The following is a 22,808-nucleotide window of genomic DNA, read 5'->3' as shown; positions in this document are numbered from 1 at the left end:
ATGTGTTAAATTTACTTTATATTAAGAAAAATTTTACATTTTAATGTATCGTATTAAATCATATTAATTTATAAATTTACTTTTATAAAAAATTTTTGAGGCTAAAAACTCATCTCAAGTAGAAAAGAAATACATTTAAAGTAAATTTTGAAAGTAAGATGAGATAAAAATTTTGTTGATAATTATAAAATAGTTTAAATTGAATATTTTTTGAATTTTGAGCATGAGAGAAAAAAAGTTAAATAAAAAAATTATAAAGTTAAAATATTATAAGAATATAGTTTTATAATATTATTTTTGTTTGAAAATTTATAAAAGTTGATATTATTTTTTATTTTTTATTTAAAAATTTGAAAAAATTATAATGATTAGTTTGAAAATTTTATATTTGAATTATGTTTAGAAATAAAATAGGATGAGATGAGATGAAATGAAATCTTAACCCCAAAACCTGCACATATAATTACAGCATGGAATACACCAATTACATACAATATTATACAAGCTAGATTTGATAAAGCAATACGTCCTTGTACATATTCAGTCAGACTCAGTATTACATTATATATAGCATTAATCTACTCCTTGAGGAGAGAAAAAAAAAATAATAAGAAAAGAAGAGAAAGATGAGAAACGAGGTCTAAATCCAAAGGTGAGGAAGGAAACTGAAAGCACAAGGCTCTGCTGCAACAATAAGCCCTGAATGCTTCTTCAGAAAAACCAAATTGAAAAACAAACTGTCATGGCAATAAGACAGCAGTTCAGCTATTTTTAAAAAACAAGGAGGAAAAAAACTTAGTTTTCTATGACCAACTCATGCAGCATTCTCCACTTTACAGCCAATGAGTAAAAACATGAACAACTGAAAGAAAAACACTTCCCCCCCATCGACTTTGAGATGCATTTCCACCCATGACTTGCAATTAAAAGAAACAAGTGATGATGCAGAAACACCATTATCCACACAGCAAGCTTTCAGTGCCCTTTTCTTTCAGCTTTCAGCTGTTCCTTCTTACAAAAACTATCTCTGGACTGGGGAGAAGCTGAAAAATAGTGTCGTTCATTGTCGGTTCTGATTCACCCTTGGATCCTGACTGCAGTCTTATCTGTATGTTGGATCCAAATAAAGAACAATTAGACTTCATAGACACATTCTTTTTCTTTTTTATCAGTATATAAGAATTTTATTGATATAGACAAAGCCAAGTGCAGGCGGACACACATTCCAAACTCCCAAGTAGGAAACCTAGACTACCAAATATATAGACCTCGATGCACGAGTTTACTCATCATTCTCTGATAGACTGACAATATCAACATCGGAGCACCAAAAGAAATAATTAAAGAAATTTAAATTTTCAATAGAAGTAGTGACAAACCTAACACCAAAGGCTGACAAACTAACATCAAGTTTCCTATTAAGTAGTTTAGAAATTGAATAAGAATCCTAAAGATTTTCATCGAAGCAAACGTGGAGAAATCAAAACTACAGAGTATCTACAAATTTCACGGCTGCAGCGAGTTTTAAGATCTTGACTGTCTTCCAATTCTTTTATAGAGTGGACGAGTCTTAAAAAAATGAAGAAACATCACTTTTTAGCCATAAGGGTATTTTAATAAGATCCTATAAAAAATAAAAGAAAAAAGATCCTGCCCTTGGGTGGATGCTGAAGAACCTAGGAGACATGCTTAGATATATAGTGTAATTGTGACGCCCCCAAATTCCGTTTGGGATCGGACGGACATTTGAAGCGTCGAGACATGCAACACAAGGTTACCTGCCCCCGTTCATGACATATAAGATGCAATATTCCTAACATGCATCTAACAATATGCAATATTCGCAGCGGATAAATTTTTTGTCTTTAGCAATACTATGCACCAAATTGAAAATATCCCAAATGCTTAAAACATACTTCATACATAAAAATCCATTGAATAACTAAGATCACAACACTAGTCTAAAATGGTTATGATCCAAAAAGTAGTAGAGATGCAACTCAATCGTACAAGTAGTAATTTACGTTAATTACTATATCAACATTTATGTCGCACCGTCACTTAGTCAACTGTGTCTAGTTGATCAGCTCCTGATTCTCCTTCAGGTCCTGTAACAAGATTTACCATTCGGGGGGAATGGTAGTTGGGACTACCAAAGTGAGATTTGATTACAAATCTCAGTAAGTTAACAAAAAAACTTCCACACAAGCTAATGATGCATGGATGTCAGTAAAAGCATAAATGCATAATCAAATTCATAAGAAATTAAAGCATAACTTAGAGTACAACATAGCATAATTGACATAACTTAAATTGAAACATGAACTGAACTTGACTTGCAACTTGACTTAGCATGAACTTGCTCTGAAACTTGAATTAACATGAAAATACATACTCCACAGTTGTTGTGGCCCCATGTATTCTACACAAACTTGACTTAACATGAAAAATACATACTCCACAGTTGTTGTGGCCCCATGTATTCTATACAAACTTGACTTAACATGAAAAATACATACTCCACAGTTGTTGTGGCCCCATGTATTCTATGTGTAAATACATACTCCACAGTTGTTGTGGCCCCATGTATTCTATGTGTAAATACATACTCCACAGTTGTTGTGGCCCCATGCATTCTACACATCACAATGCAGTTAAATACATACTCCACAGTTGTTGTGGCCCCATGTATTCTACATAAACTTGACTTAACATTAAAAATACATACTCCACAGTTGTTGTGGCCCCATGTATTCTATGTGTAAATACATACTCCACAGTTGTTGTGGCCCCATGTATTCTACACAAACTTGACTTAACATGAAAAATACATATTCCACAGTTGTTGTGGCCCCATGTATTTTACGCATCACATTTGTAGTTAAATACATACTCCACAGTTGTTGTGGCCCTATGTATTCTACACATCATAATGTACTCAAGATGAAATGTGACTGGAATACGAAAGGACTGAAGTCCTGACGTAACATAACGTGACTTGAACATAACTTAGAATACATGACCAACTTGAGATAGAAACATTTCGTAACATGGCATAACATATAATAGACAACATATTTAACATGACATACTTGCAACAGTGAATATTACATGACTTGACTTACATGTAATAGATGACATACTTAGCATGACGTACTTGTAATGTACAGTAATACATAACAGAATATATTATGTAACAGATAAAAATTGATGACAGAATAAATTCTGTATAATAGACAATTACATGATAACTTGACATGGCATGACACATATGATAACATACATACATACACTGTAGTTCTTTTACTTAGCATACATACACAGTAGACTGCTAGTAAGTTAAAAGCTAACTTACCTCGATCTCCGCGTTTCTTATAAAACCTCAAGCGCGATCACGAGGAACTGTAATTAGTGATTCTAAAAGTTAGTACTAAATCACTAATAATTTGAAATATGGAAAAATACTAATTTAAAGAGTAAAATTTCCATTTTACTTTCTATATGTAGGAAAATGACCGTTTTACCCATAACTTAAGGATTTTGCATACTAACTCCAAAAGTCACCAAAATTTACATGCCTCATGTAAATTTTATCCTCAACTCAAATATCAATTTAGAAAAATTTAAAACTAATCACAACTATTAAAACTCCATAGGGCCGAAATTCTCATATGCTATTTCTATTGATTTTTGTTTCCAACTTGTTTTGATCAACCTTTTGATCTATGACTTATAAATATGTGATCTTCAAACCAAACCATCACATGGTTTAAAAAGATGTCCTAAAACATATATAAGCTTCTAATTCAAGATCACATGGTTAAAAATTAACCAAAACATAAATTTAGCCAAGAACATCCACACTTTGGCTTATCTGAATATCTCTTTACATAAAATTTCATATCTTTGAAACTAACATCAAATATCTTCAAAATAATAATATAACATGTATATAAGATGCTTAGGATCCTCCAATAAAATTATCAAAGTCATTAGAATAGGTTTAGACCACCAAAGAGTTAAACTTTCTCAAAATAGAAACTGTTTTTCTTCTTCCAGTTTCTAAGTTTCTAAATCTAAGAAAATATTTCATCAAAACCTTCAATCATGCAAAAATCCTCAACCAATAGTCATATATACATGTTAACAATACTCCATAAAAATTTCGGACCAATATCTATCCATTAGCTTGGTCAAAAACTCCAAACTATAACATATTCTCCAGTTTATCTCCCAGAATGACCTTTCTATAGTTTACACAATATTTGACTGACCAAATGATCTTCAAATGGGGCAAATAAGATATCCATGTAAACTAGATTCAAAAAGGAACAACTTATATGAAGGAGACTTTATGATAAAACACTTACAACAGCTTCGAAATGGGCATGCAAAAGAACTCCTAAAAGCTGTCCGAGAGAGAATGTTTGATATTCTTTTAAAGAAACGTGTAAATGAAGATAAGTTCGTGGGTGATGGCTGGAGATGCTTATGGAAGAGATAAGGGAGATGATAAGGCTGGAGTTGAGAGTTGAGTGTGGTTTTCTCCTACCCAAAATATCTATAAAATATTATCTCAAAATATTCTATCCAATAATATCTATAAAAATCAGCTCAATATATTTTCCAAATGTGGAATAGACTTGGAAGAGTAAGGTGGCTAAAATCTTTCTATGTGTATTTTAAATCTCTATTCTTAAGATATTTTCCAAATGTATATTTTGCTTAGGTGTCATGATCTCACACCTTGATTTCCTTCACAATTCCATCTAATGGTTTCTCTTTGTGCCAAGTATCTAATACTATTCATTATGTGTGGTTAAGATCTTGCCAAGTGTCCAAATAAAATATCGCTATCCTAATTTGGACATTTCACACTATGATTTTGAAAACACTACGCTCAGTACATTTACCGAGGTTACTATTCACTCCAAAAATAAACGTAATAAACTTAGTACTGAAAAATTCTAAATATTCAATTAAGCCTAGTGGTGTAGACTATAATGTATTCTGACACTTTTAACTATCTCAAATAATTAAAATCGCATTTCTGACACCATAGTGAGTGATAACACTAACTATGTTGACAGGCTAAAATTTATGCGATTAGTCGATTCGTGTAAACTTACAGAGTTTTCACGAGGTTCCTAAAGTCAATAGAAATTCCTTAATTGAATTTCTAGCGGGCTGTTACAATCTCCCCTCCTAAAAAAAAAGATTTCGTCCTCGAAATCGAATTAAATAAGAAATAGAAATTTAATAAGGAGGTGTTGCTTACCAATCTACTGTCTATCCCGTATATATTTGCCTTTGAGATTATGTCATTCCTTAACTCTCTTACTTTAATCAACAATTAGATTATACTTCTTTGCACAAGGTTGGCCAAGTTGTAACGACATACTCTCCAAACCTAAAACTTTAAGTAAATAATCTTCCGAAACTCTTCTTTAGAAAAGCATAGGTGATATACTTTAAATGTTCTTGTAAATACCATAGTTAGTAAAGAATTCATCAAAATTAAACCGTTAACCTCTCTCTTTTTAACAAAATCGGTGGCACTCTGTTTTAGACCAGACAACTCTGATCTGCGTGATTTTTATAGGTCTTCTGTAGTTGTCAGGCGCCGCATAGCTACGACACTACTTTGTTCTTCTGTAATTGTCAGGCACCGCAGCTATGATACTACATTGCTCTTGTCTCTTGTAGAGAAATGATTCACGAGAGGTGATTCGTCATAATTTTCTCTATAAAAGAATTATTCAGTTCATCTTCTTTCTCATCTCATCTTCTTCACTTTTCTGAAATTAATCTGCATTCTTACTCTGCAATCTCTTTCTGCTTACTCACTTTGCAATGGCTCAGCAATCTTCTCATTGCCAAAACATGAGGTATTCTGCACCTCGTTCCCCAGTTGTTTCTGCTTCTTCCATAGGTGCTATTATGCAATCAAATAATGATCTGACTAATAAGTCAGAAAATGAACTTATCTATGAGCTTGTGAGTCTCGATACTCGATACTCATCAGCCATTGTCGCATATTCTCAGAGACTGCAATCCAGGACTGGTGGGGTTGACAAACTCCACGAGAGTATTTCTCTGCTTCAGAGGCTTCTTATGGAATCCAACATGAAGATAGAAGCAGTAAAGCGAGAGAACAGAGATTTAAAATCTTTGCTTAACTCTTCTTTTCGAGTGGCTACTCCTTTAGATAGGAGAGGCATGCAGATTTTTGAAGAGCAAGAACGTTTAAAGATTGAGGCAAAGAGCCTCAAATTTCTGTAATTTTGCTTTATGATAATAAAATAATACTTCACAAATATTCATATTTGTGTTTTTATCTTCTGGTATATGTTTTATGTACTCCATTTTATTTCTTTCAGGGATTTTCATATATATGACATGATCCAATGACTCATATAAATATGCATTTAATCATGCATATCCAAACTCTCAGTAATCATCAAGTTAATAAAAACCTCAAGGAGTTCTACTGGTCTAGGACTAACTTACTTCTTTATAATCACAACAATCAGTCATCTTCCTAGGTGGTACTTTGATAACTGACCAGTTAATAACTTAAACTTGAAACTTTCTCTCTTATGATTGTCATAACTCTTCTATCCATCATAAGTTATCAATTATTCTAACTTTAAATGATTTGTTCCTAATGTTCACATAAATCCTCAAGACCAATATTTTACTCTCCATATAATAGTCTTCAAAAGAAGATCGATCTATGTATCCATAAAGATAGTGCTTTGCCAGAAATCATTTACTGGCGGCGTGGTAATACTATTATCATAAATGAATCCTACTAAGGCTAAAGCTTCTCCTAATCAAATTACTCTTCCAAACACAATTTCTATCGTATTTTTAGAATCAAAACAATTCTCCAAATATGTGGAATACCATTCATCAATCCTACATATCCTTTCTCATATTACTAAAATGTATTCTATATCTACATTGGTATGAACAATAATACTTCTAATGAAAATTGTTACTCTCACCATTAGGGTAACAATTTAACTTCCAAGCTGAATTCTCAAGCACCACAATTAATAGAAACAATGACTCGTTTGAATCAAACAATGTACAATTTACCAACTCCAATGACTTGACCTACTCCAAAATAACAATAATGCAATACTACCATCAATTGCAATCAGATCAACGTTAACTATGTTTACCTCAACTAATTCTTCATTCATCGGGAAATTCTGATCTTCTTGATTGTTATCTCCCTTAGGATTCCGAGGTATTCTATCACGAGTCATGTGTCCCTTCTTGAAACACACGAGCATATATATTAAAACCACATACTACCCTTCATACCTTAAGAAATTCAAGCCTAATGTTTGGTGCATTTCCTAAGGACATGTGGATTTACTGCCCAGAGACGTATTGCTCTGATACCACCCTGTGACGCCCCCAAATTCCGTTTGGGATCGGACGGACATTTGAAGCGTCGAGACATGCAACACAAGGTTACCTGCCCCCGTTCATGACATATAAGATGCAATATTCCTAACATGCATCTAACAATATGCAATATTCGCAGCGGATAAATTTTTTGTCTTTAGCAATACTATGCACCAAATTGAAAATATCCCAAATGCTTAAAACATACTTCATACATAAAAATCCATTGAATAACTAAGATCACAACACTAGTCTAAAATGGTTATGATCCAAAAAGTAGTAGAGATGCAACTCAATCGTACAAGTAGTAATTTACGTTAATTACTATATCAACATTTATGTCGCACCGTCACTTAGTCAACTGTGTCTAGTTGATCAGCTCCTGATTCTCCTTCAGGTCCTGTAACAAGATTTACCATTCGGGGGGAATGGTAGTTGGGACTACCAAAGTGAGATTTGATTACAAATCTCAGTAAGTTAACAAAAAACTTCCACACAAGCTAATGATGCATGGATGTCAGTAAAAGCATAAATGCATAATCAAATTCATAAGAAATTAAAGCATAACTTAGAGTACAACATAGCATAATTGACATAACTTAAATTGAAACATGAACTGAACTTGACTTGCAACTTGACTTAGCATGAACTTGCTCTGAAACTTGAATTAACATGAAAATACATACTCCACAGTTGTTGTGGCCCCATGTATTCTACACAAACTTGACTTAACATGAAAAATACATACTCCACAGTTGTTGTGGCCCCATGTATTCTATACAAACTTGACTTAACATGAAAAATACATACTCCACAGTTGTTGTGGCCCCATGTATTCTATGTGTAAATACATACTCCACAGTTGTTGTGGCCCCATGTATTCTATGTGTAAATACATACTCCACAGTTGTTGTGGCCCCATGCATTCTACACATCACAATGCAGTTAAATACATACTCCACAGTTGTTGTGGCCCCATGTATTCTACATAAACTTGACTTAACATTAAAAATACATACTCCACAGTTGTTGTGGCCCCATGTATTCTATGTGTAAATACATACTCCACAGTTGTTGTGGCCCCATGTATTCTACACAAACTTGACTTAACATGAAAAATACATATTCCACAGTTGTTGTGGCCCCATGTATTTTACGCATCACATTTGTAGTTAAATACATACTCCACAGTTGTTGTGGCCCTATGTATTCTACACATCATAATGTACTCAAGATGAAATGTGACTGGAATACGAAAGGACTGAAGTCCTGACGTAACATAACGTGACTTGAACATAACTTAGAATACATGACCAACTTGAGATAGAAACATTTCGTAACATGGCATAACATATAATAGACAACATATTTAACATGACATACTTGCAACAGTGAATATTACATGACTTGACTTACATGTAATAGATGACATACTTAGCATGACGTACTTGTAATGTACAGTAATACATAACAGAATATATTATGTAACAGATAAAAATTGATGACAGAATAAATTCTGTATAATAGACAATTACATGATAACTTGACATGGCATGACACATATGATAACATACATACATACACTGTAGTTCTTTTACTTAGCATACATACACAGTAGACTGCTAGTAAGTTAAAAGCTAACTTACCTCGATCTCCGCGTTTCTTATAAAACCTCAAGCGCGATCACGAGGAACTGTAATTAGTGATTCTAAAAGTTAGTACTAAATCACTAATAATTTGAAATATGGAAAAATACTAATTTAAAGAGTAAAATTTCCATTTTACTTTCTATATGTAGGAAAATGACCGTTTTACCCATAACTTAAGGATTTTGCATACTAACTCCAAAAGTCACCAAAATTTACATGCCTCATGTAAATTTTATCCTCAACTCAAATATCAATTTAGAAAAATTTAAAACTAATCACAACTATTAAAACTCCATAGGGCCGAAATTCTCATATGCTATTTCTATTGATTTTTGTTTCCAACTTGTTTTGATCAACCTTTTGATCTATGACTTATAAATATGTGATCTTCAAACCAAACCATCACATGGTTTAAAAAGATGTCCTAAAACATATATAAGCTTCTAATTCAAGATCACATGGTTAAAAATTAACCAAAACATAAATTTAGCCAAGAACATCCACACTTTGGCTTATCTGAATATCTCTTTACATAAAATTTCATATCTTTGAAACTAACATCAAATATCTTCAAAATAATAATATAACATGTATATAAGATGCTTAGGATCCTCCAATAAAATTATCAAAGTCATTAGAATAGGTTTAGACCACCAAAGAGTTAAACTTTCTCAAAATAGAAACTGTTTTTCTTCTTCCAGTTTCTAAGTTTCTAAATCTAAGAAAATATTTCATCAAAACCTTCAATCATGCAAAAATCCTCAACCAATAGTCATATATACATGTTAACAATACTCCATAAAAATTTCGGACCAATATCTATCCATTAGCTTGGTCAAAAACTCCAAACTATAACATATTCTCCAGTTTATCTCCCAGAATGACCTTTCTATAGTTTACACAATATTTGACTGACCAAATGATCTTCAAATGGGGCAAATAAGATATCCATGTAAACTAGATTCAAAAAGGAACAACTTATATGAAGGAGACTTTATGATAAAACACTTACAACAGCTTCGAAATGGGCATGCAAAAGAACTCCTAAAAGCTGTCCGAGAGAGAATGTTTGATATTCTTTTAAAGAAACGTGTAAATGAAGATAAGTTCGTGGGTGATGGCTGGAGATGCTTATGGAAGAGATAAGGGAGATGATAAGGCTGGAGTTGAGAGTTGAGTGTGGTTTTCTCCTACCCAAAATATCTATAAAATATTATCTCAAAATATTCTATCCAATAATATCTATAAAAATCAGCTCAATATATTTTCCAAATGTGGAATAGACTTGGAAGAGTAAGGTGGCTAAAATCTTTCTATGTGTATTTTAAATCTCTATTCTTAAGATATTTTCCAAATGTATATTTTGCTTAGGTGTCATGATCTCACACCTTGATTTCCTTCACAATTCCATCTAATGGTTTCTCTTTGTGCCAAGTATCTAATACTATTCATTATGTGTGGTTAAGATCTTGCCAAGTGTCCAAATAAAATATCGCTATCCTAATTTGGACATTTCACACTATGATTTTGAAAACACTACGCTCAGTACATTTACCGAGGTTACTATTCACTCCAAAAATAAACGTAATAAACTTAGTACTGAAAAATTCTAAATATTCAATTAAGCCTAGTGGTGTAGACTATAATGTATTCTGACACTTTTAACTATCTCAAATAATTAAAATCGCATTTCTGACACCATAGTGAGTGATAACACTAACTATGTTGACAGGCTAAAATTTATGCGATTAGTCGATTCGTGTAAACTTACAGAGTTTTCACGAGGTTCCTAAAGTCAATAGAAATTCCTTAATTGAATTTCTAGCGGGCTGTTACAGTAATGCTAGGATCTTTCCCTTCTATCTTTCTTTCCTAGCCTTTAATAATTTCAATCTCACGTTTTAAGCTTTGAACCGGATAAAATCAGATGATATCCCATGAAAAAGTAACAAATTGCATCAAAATCTCTTAAGTGTTCTAGCAATGATGCAAATAATTTCTAAATTTTGTTTGCCAGAGTAAATATGGGAAGAAAAAGGTAAGAAATTATTGCACAAACCTCATATTGTTCAAGCAATGATGCAAATAATGTCGCAACTCCTTGGATTACAAATTTCTGACCCACACAAGCACGTGTACCAGAACCAAACGGAAGAAATGCCACATTATTGTTTGGATCATTTAAGATGGAGGAGCTGTCTCCTGGATGTACACGTTTTTCAGTATTCCCTGATAACAAATATTACCATACATTCATTATGGTTAGCTCACTACAACCTTTATGATCTGATAAGATGCTAAAGTTGGTACATAATGATTCCCCAACACTTTATCTTGTAGACTAGAGGAGGGTGATCATGAAAGAGAAGTTTGGATGCATATGATGCTGAAGCTACACGTCTAAAAAATTTATTAATGTAAATCATATTCATTTGTGAGGTATATAACCAAGTCATCTCTATTGTGTGAAGAAGAAGGAAGATATTATGGAAAATGAACAGACACAGACTAGAGAAAGTGTGTGACGAAATAAACTATTAACTGCCAGAAAAGAATGAGCTGGGCATTGTGGATATTGAACACCAACAATTAGGTTATATATTAATGGCAATATAATTGGTACATAAACTACAGTAAAACTATGGAAAATTTAACAATGGAATTACGTAGGAGTGAAACCTCTACATTGATCAAGCACCAAATCAGATCGATTTTCAGCCTTTGACAAAAATCGATATGGGTTGAATTCACTGGCATCTTGCCCCCAACTGGAATCATCCATCTGTACCAACTGTACAGGCACGACCATCACTGCTCCAGCTGGAATGGTTACACCAGTTTTGAGACTGATGTCTGGAAAGTATGAGGAAGAAAGAAAACAAAAACTAGTGATTACAAAAGAGACGTAATAAATAAAGAGCAATTAACAATCAAGAAGTTGCAGTGAATAAATGTAACAAAGGCATGGCAAATAAATTTAAATAGGTGCTACAATATAGGGAAATATTACACAGCTTGAAACTGAAGTTTCACAGGAGTGTCGTATCTAATGAACCCCAAAGCATTGTCTCCTATAGGATAAACAAGACGATAAATTGTTGGCGAAAAAGCCTGTGCAAGTTCTACAACTGCCATCTACAACTGCAAGTTCCACTAAAACTGCCATTTACACAAAACCTCTTATAGTGCAACTAAGTCCACAATAGATCCAATTTTTACAGAAAATAAAATAAAATAAAATAAGCTTTAGAGACGCAGCTGAATTTCCAACATACACCCACTTGAAAAAGAAACTACTGTATATGTTATGTAAAAGGAAAATATAAAACAAAAAAAAAGTTCTGATCAACATCAAAGTATATGTATTGTGCTGTGAATAAACTGTGAACATAGTCAATTTCATTTTTTTTATAGGTAAAAGCAAAATAATATTGAAACAAAGCAAAAGGCGTTGCCCAAGTACAAAGGAAGTATACAGAAGAAAATACCTAATTACAAAGGAAGTATGCATAGTCAATTTCATGTTCCCAATGTATTTGTGTATTTTAATGCCTTCACAAGGCTGTGTGGCGGCCCACTAACTAAAGCTATATTATTTTTAGCTAAAATGTTTAGAACAATTTCAATCTGAAAGTCAATCCTCTCCAATAACAAGTCAACATTCCTTTTTTTTTTTTTTTTAATGTGCAAGGGCATCATGTTTGATGCCACCACGTGCTATATAGTTAGCAGCCTTTGCAATCTATTCCATGTGGCACATTAACAGAAAAGAGAGCACAGATCATGTAAAAAGATTCATCTCATCAGTACAAAACTGTAACTTGCTCAACTATTTACGTTGGTGCAAGTGCTACCATCTCTAAAATTTCATATAAACATAATGCATATGAGATATATTGTATGTATACAATTTCTACTACCTCCTTCCATTGGAGTAATAGAAAATAAAACATGTAGAAGTTATTGTTCAAGAACCCTAGGCATCCTAGCACAAAGCTTTGCATATACAAACAGAGACAGAGACAGACAGGGAGACTTGTTATGCAGAGTTAAGCAAGCAATGCCTTACCATGTTTCAAAGAACATCTCTGAAGCAAAGGCCCAGATGGGAGAAGGCGAGCAGACTCATACACAGTTGCTAATAATAAATGCATCTTATCAACACATTGCTGGTCTTGTTTCATTGACCCATTCCTTGCTATAATTATCTCCGCATAAATCTGCAAAATATGCATAAATTACAATGTTGGAGGTTCTGTCTTAATATGCCACCAAAAACAATTTGTTCCTGATATTCTGTCTCTCTAAAAACAAGTTAGAACAGAGTTAAACCTCAAATTAAACAACCTGAGACCAAAGCACAGCTTACATATATATATATATATATAAATGCATTATGGTTGCTTCCAAACACCAAATTTTTTTTTTTTTTTTTGATGTCGGGGAACCTCTCCAAGGCAGGGCCAAAGGTCCCCATCCCTGCAGAATAAACCCTGGTCCTGTGCACCGCACCCTCGGAAGTTTCCCTACACGGAACTGGTTAAATCGCTGACTTTTCACCAGGGGGTGTGGCCCCAAAGGATTGTTTGCACCCATGAGGTGTTGAACCTTGGACCTTGAAGGGAATGAGACCCCAAGACCAAGACCTTCACCACTTGGGCCAACCCCTTGGGGTTCAAATACCAAAATAAGAAGTACATTTTTTAATAAAATGCTTCTCGAAGAGAGAAAGAGAGAGAAGAGAAAAAGGGGGGGTGGGGTTGGAACTTGACTTAAAAGTTGAAAGAATGAGAAGAAAGGAAAAAAACTACCTTATCCTGAAGTCGTGGATGCGTCACAAGCCTCACCAATAAATTATCAATCAACCCCGCAGTAGTTAGGCATCCATGGAACATCACCCCCATGATATTTCCACATGGTTCTTCTCTTGCACCAAGATGACCATTCAACTCATGTAAGAATAAGTTATCTGGCATCTCAACACCAGAACAAGATGGTGCACCAGATGCAGACTCCATTCCCTTATTTGCATTTTCATTATGAAGGTTTTCATCCTTTTGAAGAAAAAATTTGTAGTTCTTTCGGCACTGTTGAACAATATCTTGAGTTAAGAATTTCAACTTTGTGCATAGACGCTGGTACCTCCAAAATCCCTGTTTCCAGTAAGGAGTAACACTATATGAGGCCCAAAAGCAAGCATCTTTAGCAATCATCATAAGGAGCTCCTCATAAACGGTTGCCTTGGACCAAGCCAAGAATGTATCTCCAAAGAGTGTGGATCCCAATAAGGTAAAAGCCATATGTTGAGAAACCAATTTACAATCCAAATTGCCTTCAGCCATGAATTTGTTTACTCTCTCCATGATACAGTCCACAACCTTTGTGGGAATCACAGGAGCTCTCTCAATCAATCTCCCATTCAATTCTGTTGCCAATGATTCCCTTCTCCTTTGCACCTGCATATGACAGTACAAAACATCAATACATAGTTACAATGGAGAACAAATGAAAGGAAAAAAGAAAAAAAGATGGAGTTGGAATGAAGAGCTAATCTAATACCTTCTCAAAGGATGAAACAAAGAGGCTCGATGGCCCAAAGGCCAAACGGAATGCCCTCCCAGTCAAAGGTAATTTATCCTCAGCCTTTAAAAGCATCTCTTTGATAAGTTCTGGATCGTTCATTGACACCAAAAGCTGAGTAGGACCCAACCACAACTTGACAATCGATCCATACTTCTTGTGTAAAACCGATAAAACTTCTGAAAGCCAAAAGGGCAGGTACGTCATACCATTTACAAAGGAACACACACCCAAAAAATAAAAAAGAAGCTAATTTCAAATCATCCAATATTATAATCAGTTGATCATTAGCAGATATATTCGGTGCTTGAGTCTGGGAGTAACAAATGGATTCCATTTTAGCCTGAATCATGGGATGCAGTTTAACATCATATAATTTCAATCAAATAAAGAAAAAAATCTACTATTCATTCAAAGGGCAAATATTCATTTCCATATTTTGAGTATGGGTTTAACATTGCCTTATTGTTATCTTTAGTGATGAAGATGATGAATCTGGGCATCGTATGAGACATAGCAACTTGTCAGACTGGCTACGATATATAGAAAAAGCCATAAGCATAGATTTAAATGCACAATACAATATAGAAACTCATCATGTGCAAGAATGATAGGTCAGAGAAAATTTCTCAAGATTAAAAAATAAAGCACCAAATCTGTTTGGCTTAAGAGAACCCGCATGAATAAAGTGGAATACAACACCTTCTAATCATTCGATATCTCGACCCTATCAATTCAACAACATGTCTCTCTGCAACACAACATGTCTCCCTGAGTTGCAGAAAGAGCAAAATAGATACCAAAAAAACAACGCCGCCTTTTCTTTTTCTCCAATCTTCTAGTTAAAAGTCTCAAATTCCTATTCAATTTCACCATCAACCAAACGGTAATTGAAATTCCAAAGTGAATCGAACTGACCAGTGAGATTTTCCCGAGAAATGAGCTTGGAGTGGCCGTACAAAGAGGGACACGGAGGCCCGGGGATCTTCCGGGCCTGGGCCCAAGTCCGGAAGACCTTAACAACTTTCCGGAGCAGAAGAGCTGTGACGGCGATGAGGGAAACCCAGAGGAAGGCATTGAATTCCCAGGTGACGAAGTCAATGAGCAAATGATGAGAGAATTCCTGGGAATCGCAAGTCTCGGATTTAGTTTTCGAGGACTGGAGTAGAGAGGCGAGGAAATCAGTTGTGGTACTGGTACTTGGAGCTGCTGTTTCACAAGATTTCATTTTCTCATCGGGGGAAAGGTTGAGGCCTCTGAGGCTTCTGGAGGCTCTGACTTTGTCGGCCTCTGATATAAATGTCTTGCTTTTGACCCTAACATGAAAAATGACCAGATTTTAATAAAAAAAAAAAAAGAAAAAAAAAAAAGAAGAGTTTTATTATATAAAAACACAATCGCGTATTAATTTATATATTAATACTGAATATTTAAAATTTAAATTAATATTATTTTTAATAAAATTTATTTTTTAACTAATCACATCATATTAATGTATAGATTAATATATAATTATACTTGTAATTATATTTTTTAAAATAAAAAAAAACTGTTATGCAGTAACTTCACAGTCAATATATCATTATTTTTGAAGTGTAAAATAGAAGAGGGTAAAATAATAAATTTATATTTTTTAATAATGTGAAAAAAATATAAGAATGATGTATATATTTTTTGAAAAAAAAAGGGAGAAAATTTTGCTCTTTCTTTCTATCTAAATATATTTTTAATAGAAAAATAGATTTCATCATTTTCATAAAGGAAAAGTATAGTTGCAAGTATAATTGTGCACTAATCTGTGCACCAATGTGATGTGATTGATCAAAAAGTAGATTTTATTGAAATCAGTGTTAATTTAAATTTTAACTATGAATAAATCAGTGTTGGTACACAGATTAGTGCGCGACTGTGCTTGTATGTAGCAAAACTCTTTCATAAAATTCATCTTTAGAAATTAAAAAAAAAAAAATGGTAGATTTTACGTCGTCCGTAAAACGAACACATTCTATAATAAAAATTATTAAAAAGTAAAAGTACGTGACTTTTGTCGGAATCTCATCATTTAAGATTATGTTTCAACGTTTATTTTTGTTGTCGACCGTAATTATCGAGATTATAGCAGATCTTAATTGTTAAGCTCTTGAAATGGATTTTCAATCCCATGGTGTTTGGAAAAAAAAGAAAATTCCAAAAGGAGAAATAGTAAATAAAAAGCATTGGCGCCAAAAAGCAACCCAGAAATCCGTGGGATTCTTCTTCTCGCTCTTTGACTCTCAAAACACTCAATACCAAATCTGGGAATCTTTTAAAACTTGGAATGGAAAAATTTTAGCAGAAAAAGCAAAACCCAAAATGCTAAAAAACAACAAAGACGCCTCGTAACGCTAGTCACTCGGGGGTCTTCGCAGTCGGTTCTTCTTACTCAGATCTCTTGCTTCTTCTTCTTGACTTTCCAGTTGTCGTGAAATGGCGAATATGCTACCCACACTCTCTCCGTCTCGCACCACTTGCGCTTCACTCCTTCGCGAATTGCAGGTTCTCTCTTTCTTTCTACTCGCTTTCTGTTTCATCGCTTGATTCGCTTTGATACGTGATGCTAATGCGGATGATTCAGATGTGTGTGTCTATTTTCAATTTTGCTATGATTTTCTTTTTTCATTCCCGTTTCGTTTGGTTATTGGAGGCAAATAAGAGAAATGGTAACCGAATCAAACTGTTCGTTTATGTGGGCGATTCTGGGGTAATGATAAAAAAAATTTTAAACTTTGGTTAAAATGGTGACTATGAAACCAAAAATGATAGAATTCCCAAATTTCTTGGTGACCAAACAGAGCTTAAATCATTGCCTTTTTGTTTTACTCACGTTGATTTTGACGCTGAAACCGAATGATTATATACATTTCTCTTCTCGTTTGGTACACGTAGCAGTAAGTTTGCGGAGGTGAAACTTAGGGCACCCATTTCCCATTTCAAGCCCCAAGCTCATGCAGGGCAGTTCAAAGCTCCTAACGGTGTCGTACTAGTTCAGTTCAGTTTTTTCTATTTTATTTTATTTTTAATTTGTTTTCCTACAATGCTCTGAATTCATGCTAATCCAGCAATTTTGCTAAATGTGTAATCTTTTATACGTATGGTTTTGTTGTTCATACAGATATTATGGGATGAAATTGGGGAGAGTGACAGCGACAGGGACAAGACGCTCCTACAACTCGAGCAAGAGTGCCTTGACATTTACCGGAAGAGGGTTGAGAAAACAAGAAAGTACAAGGCTGACTTGCATCAGTCATTGGCTGAGGCTGAAGCTGAAATTAACAATATCGCCTCTGCCCTTGGGGAACATGCCTTCTTTTCAAGGGTTCGCCACTTTTTACACAATTCATGGTCTTATTGCTCCTATTTCCATGCAAAAGATGCATTTTCTCTATTGAGTTTTTATATGCCTCCTCGATTCGGGACCTTACCATCTGCTACGTGCCTTCTGTACTATATTTTAAAATGTACAATATAGCTCGCTAATTAAATCATCTTGCATGTATTTGTTGAGTTGGTTTCCTTTTTGCAATGTTTGGAAAGGGAAGAGGCACTCTTAAGGAGCAGATATCTGCCGTAAAACCTATATTGGCGGAGTTGAGGTCAAAGAAGCGAGAAAGAGTTAAGGAATTTTCAGAAATACAGACTCAGGTTGTTCAGATCTGTGCTGAAATAGCAGGCAATGGTGAACCTAACATTTCTTCTGATCCACAAGTTTCTGAAAGTGATCTGACAGTGAAGAAGTTGGGAGAGCTTAAGTCACACCTTCAGGAACTTCAGAATGAAAAGGTTCCTTTGACAACAGTGACTTAGTTTAAGTTGTAGCATGCGAGTAATAATGAGCATCTAATTTCACTTGTTTGCTCTATTATTTTGCTTAAATTGCAGATTTTCCGATTACTAAAGGTCAATAGCCATATTGATGCTGTCCATGAGCTGGCAGCTGTGTTGTCAATTGATTCTTGTAAGACGCTTAATGAAGTACACTATAGCTTGACTGATCCCTCAGGTAGTCAATTAAAAAGCATCAGCAACAACACGCTTGCTAGATTAACGGGGTTGATCCACTCACTAAGGCAGGAGAAACAACAAAGGCTACAAAAGGTGACTTAACAGTAGTATTATATCCATAACTTTACCCAAGGGTTTCTTTCTCTTATGGATTTTGTTTTACTGAAGTTGCATAATCTTGGGAGGACACTGGTAGAGCTATGGAATGTCATGGGCACATCAGTTGATGAGCAAAAAGGTTTTGAGCATGTAACTAGCTTAATTTCTTCCTCGGTAAATGAGGTGTCAAGGCAAGGGTGCCTCGCTCTTGATGTCATTGAAAAGGTGATGCTTGATATTTTTAATTTTCAAGAATTGCTTCTATTAAGATGATACTATGTAGTAGTTAGTGCTGCTTTATATACTGTTTCAGACTGGGCTAGAAGTTGAACGATTGAGTGTTCTGAAAGCCACAAAGATGAAGGAGTTAGTGTTCAAGAGGCAAAATGAACTAGAAGAAATCTATAGAGGTGTTCATATAGATGTAGATGGTGATGCAGCACGACAAATTCTCATCAGCCTCATAGATTCTGGTTGGCTTGACTCTTCTTGTTCTATGTTTATTGTGCTTGATCTTAAAAACATGTTTTTTGAGGTAGAAACTGTAATAGACATGCAATATGGTTTTGCTCACACATATCTTCACAGGTAATGTGGATCTGTCTGATCTTCTTTCAAATATGGAAGATCAGATTGCAAAAGCCAAAGATCAAGCTCTAAGCAGGAAGGATATCTTGGACAAGGTAGAGAAGTGGAGATATGCAACCAAGGAGGAGAAGTGGCTGGAAGAATACCAAAGGGTAAAATATCTTGAAATTTAGTTTTTCTATTAAATGCCAATCCCTTTTCTCAAGAGTAATGCTGATATCTTTCTGCCAGCTGCTACTATTGTTGGATAATCTATTGACTTTTACGAGTAAAAGATGCAAAATTTTTTGCAAGCATTCCAATATGTTTTTGTTTGTTTTTTTTTTTTTTTCATTTTAGCTTTTTATACCATGTTCAGTTTTTGTTAATGACTGACTTTTATTTTAATAATATCTAATCCTATGAATTACTTCTTTCACTAGAATTTTGGCAAGATACATTGTATACAAATATCCCGAAAAAAACCGTGGATATCACCAGTTGGCTAGAAGTGTGCTTTTCGAGATGGTATAAAAAGAATTCATGTCTTTAGAATTGAAATTAGCTACTGAAAGACATCAGTGAATGGAGTCAATATCTGATGCAAGATTGGGGATAAGAATTGATAGATCTGTGGACCGTGGTTATCAGAAGTTTTATCAATTTTTTTTTTTTTTTTGATAAGTAGAAGTTTTAGCTAAAATATTAGTATGAAATTCTTAGTGGTGCTTAAGAAGGCCAATCCCACCACCATTATTATTTTTTTGATTCTTTTGTAAGAATTTGAAAGTAGGGCTGATAATGTGTTGGGATGTGGTTGTACATTATTGTTATATACTTGACCTAAATCTGGCTGCTTGCCACCCAAATATGGTTTTAGAGACCTAGGCAAAATGAGAAAACATATTTTTCATTTTTCATCAACTAACTTGTTCATTTCATTGTCCAGGATGAAAATCGATATAGCTCTGGAAGAGGAGCACATAAAAATCTGAAACGTGCTGAGAAAGCACGGAATCTGGTCAGCAAAATACCATGTGAGCTTGTAATCACCATTCATTTGTATGATTAGCTTATTTATTATTTATAATTTATATAATCATGACTTCAGTTAAGGTACGCCATACAGCCATTATGAAAGGAATACCAACCCAGCTATTGGAATTTCACCCCCCTATTTGTACTTAGAAATTGATTTTTTAGTCTTTTGTTTTTTGGACAAGAGATATTAACAAAGCTGCTATTGTTATCAAGTGGTGGTACTGTTTTTTCTTCCTTTTCACTACTTTGATATAGCCGTTAGGTACTTGTGACCATATTCCAGGTATATGGTCATGTTGTGAGGTTTGACATCTATGTAGTGCACTCACTAAACCCAGTTAGGTTTACTACTTAATTTCTTTATAGAGATAATAATATATCTAATTAATTTATATATTCACCTTTAAGACTTGAAGTATCGTTAGGTGAAATCTGACTCCCTTTTTTAAAGCTGTTTGTGAGAATTTGACTGCAAAAGTAAAAGCCTGGGAGATGGAGAAAGGAACCCCTTTCTTATACGACAAGGTAATTAACCAGTTTGTAATTGTTTAATGTTCATCTGAGTTAATAGATGTTATAATAAACATGCTGATTTCAAGTTCAGGAAACCATCTTATGTAGCTTGGAAGAGTATATCGTATTACGCCAAGAGAGACAAGAGGAAAAGCGTAAATTTAGGGTATGCTTATAATAACTGCTTTAGGTTTCATATTTGTTCACTGATCTCCATTTTGTCTGACATATATATAATTACACATTTTCTTCTGACCTGTCCAGCTAATAATTTTGAATGCCTACCATGGATCTGATTGAAGGAATTAATTTTTCCCCCCACTAACCTTAATGAGCCATGATTACTTTTTGCAAAATGCAAACACTTGATACTTCCCTGAATAATGTGGAAGAGAAGCTGGATAACTCCTTGCTCGTTCTGCATTGTACAAACTTGATATTGCTAGTGGAATCAACCCATTGCCTCGCTTTATGCTATACATATATAAAACCTTAGTCATACTATCATATTGTTTTTAAGTTTTCATCAAAGGGTTCCTCAAAGTGACATATCCAAATTGTTAAAAACGTACAGGACAGATAACTTGTTAACTATGTTGCATAGGGTATGGATGTTTAGTGTGGGTACATTCAAGCTAGGTTTGTTTTCTTTTTCAAAAAAATCACCTTTCTCAATATTACTGCTTGTTGATTTGCCCTTTTTTTTTTCTTTTTTTTTTTTTGTTCTGGCTTGTATTGCAGGAGCAGAGACGGCTGCAAGAACAACTTGCTGCAGAACAAGAAGCCCACTTTGGTTTGAGGCCCACACCAAAGAAGCCACTGGGTCAAAGCACCAATGTTAACACCATGGTTGGGACTCCCACTGGTCGTCGTTTGGCAACTCCTTCGGGCCACCGTGGAATATCAGCTGGAAAGGAACATAAAGAGAGTGGCCGGGTCAATAACATAGTTACTGAAAACTACGTCGCTCTTCCAAAGAATGATTCAGTCTCACGGGCCAGTTAGGCTACTCTCTCATGGTTTTTGACTGATTGTAAATGAGCATGCATCCCCAGCCCCTGGTGCAGTTCCTATCATTTTTTGTTTATGACAGTAGAAAACTTATAATGAGAAGTGCAGACTGGGATAATCATAAATAAGAACATGGTAATGCCTTCACGGCTTCACATTGGAGACCAAATTATTGTGCATTTCGTGAAAGATGCATAATCTATATGTGAATTTCATGTTCAACCATTATAGGATCAGCATGTAGGACCCAGCATCAGACAAGTTTAAATTATTTCGTAGGAATTGGATCTGATCAGGTAAGAATTGGTGTGGACAATGTTGATACATGAGCAAATCCCTCTTTTTATCAGACAAGTTCAGTACCCATCTTTCAGAGCATCTGTCACTTGTGTTGGGGTGCTTTCTTAGATAAAACTTTTTGTAACTACCACAGCCCCAGCAACCAGAGGTATGCTTACGAGTTACGACCTTCTCAGGAGCATGCATGAAAGTCATGAGTTCCACTTTGATGCCATGGTGCGTGTTTTACAATTCATTTACACTTCCATTCCTCCAATTTAATAGATGGAACTATAATGTTAAGTAGGCATGTGCATAAAAGGCCTTGGCTGATCAGTCTGCAGCAACCGACTGGAGTCCACCCGACAATTGTCGGGTTCTTTAGATCCAGATCTCTTATGGGTTGATAGCAATATTAATCGGTCAAAACTGATAAATCCGATACAAAGTGTTTCATTTTCAAGCTCTTCCCCATAGTTTCACAAACCCTTGGCACTGCCTACAAGTGTACCACGTCGTTTGTGATCGTCGTTCCCAATAGAGATCCTTCTTAATCCTCAAGTTCTTCAATCTAGATATGTCGGGAACCAGAGTTGGAAAACCAAA

General features: G+C 34.6%; 2 protein-coding genes across 6 annotated transcripts; one reads left to right on the top strand and one right to left on the bottom strand.

Annotated features, from left to right (window-relative positions):
• Positions 1-484: 484 nt before the first annotated feature.
• On the bottom strand, positions 485-15,984 carry LOC122294520 (cytochrome P450 72A397-like). 5 transcript variants are annotated; one of them, XM_043103314.1, is made up of 8 exons: positions 15,570-15,984; positions 14,631-14,830; positions 13,883-14,527; positions 13,141-13,291; positions 11,751-11,924; positions 11,131-11,300; positions 9,069-9,115; positions 994-1,106 (listed from the first exon to the last, which is right to left on the bottom strand). In XM_043103314.1, the coding sequence occupies exons 1-7, from the start codon at positions 15,877-15,879 to the stop codon at positions 9,086-9,088; spliced, it is 1,680 nt and encodes a 559-aa protein (XP_042959248.1). In that variant the 5' UTR covers positions 15,880-15,984; the 3' UTR covers positions 994-1,106; positions 9,069-9,085. The 5 variants fall into 5 exon arrangements, with proteins under 5 accessions (XP_042959246.1, XP_042959247.1, XP_042959248.1 ...); XM_043103315.1 differs by lacking the exon at positions 994-1,106 and adding an exon at positions 7,809-7,822; XM_043103312.1 differs by lacking the exon at positions 9,069-9,115 and having other exon boundaries at positions 485-1,106.
• An 873-nt stretch (positions 15,985-16,857) lies between these two features.
• On the top strand, positions 16,858-22,092 carry LOC122295018 (65-kDa microtubule-associated protein 5-like). The gene is made up of 11 exons (XM_043104023.1): positions 16,858-17,186; positions 17,803-18,006; positions 18,225-18,470; positions 18,570-18,785; positions 18,861-19,016; positions 19,105-19,264; positions 19,380-19,531; positions 20,308-20,395; positions 20,851-20,924; positions 21,004-21,078; positions 21,654-22,092. The coding sequence occupies exons 1-11, from the start codon at positions 17,118-17,120 to the stop codon at positions 21,915-21,917; spliced, it is 1,704 nt and encodes a 567-aa protein (XP_042959957.1). The 5' UTR covers positions 16,858-17,117; the 3' UTR covers positions 21,918-22,092.
• The last annotated feature ends 716 nt before the right edge of the window (positions 22,093-22,808 follow it).

The sequence above is a fragment of the Carya illinoinensis genome, chromosome 14 (genome assembly GCF_018687715.1).
Source record: "Carya illinoinensis cultivar Pawnee chromosome 14, C.illinoinensisPawnee_v1, whole genome shotgun sequence".
NCBI lineage: Eukaryota > Viridiplantae > Streptophyta > Magnoliopsida > Fagales > Juglandaceae > Carya > Carya illinoinensis.
Note: the sequence above shows the minus strand (reverse complement) of the source record. Positions and strands in the feature narration are given on the sequence as shown.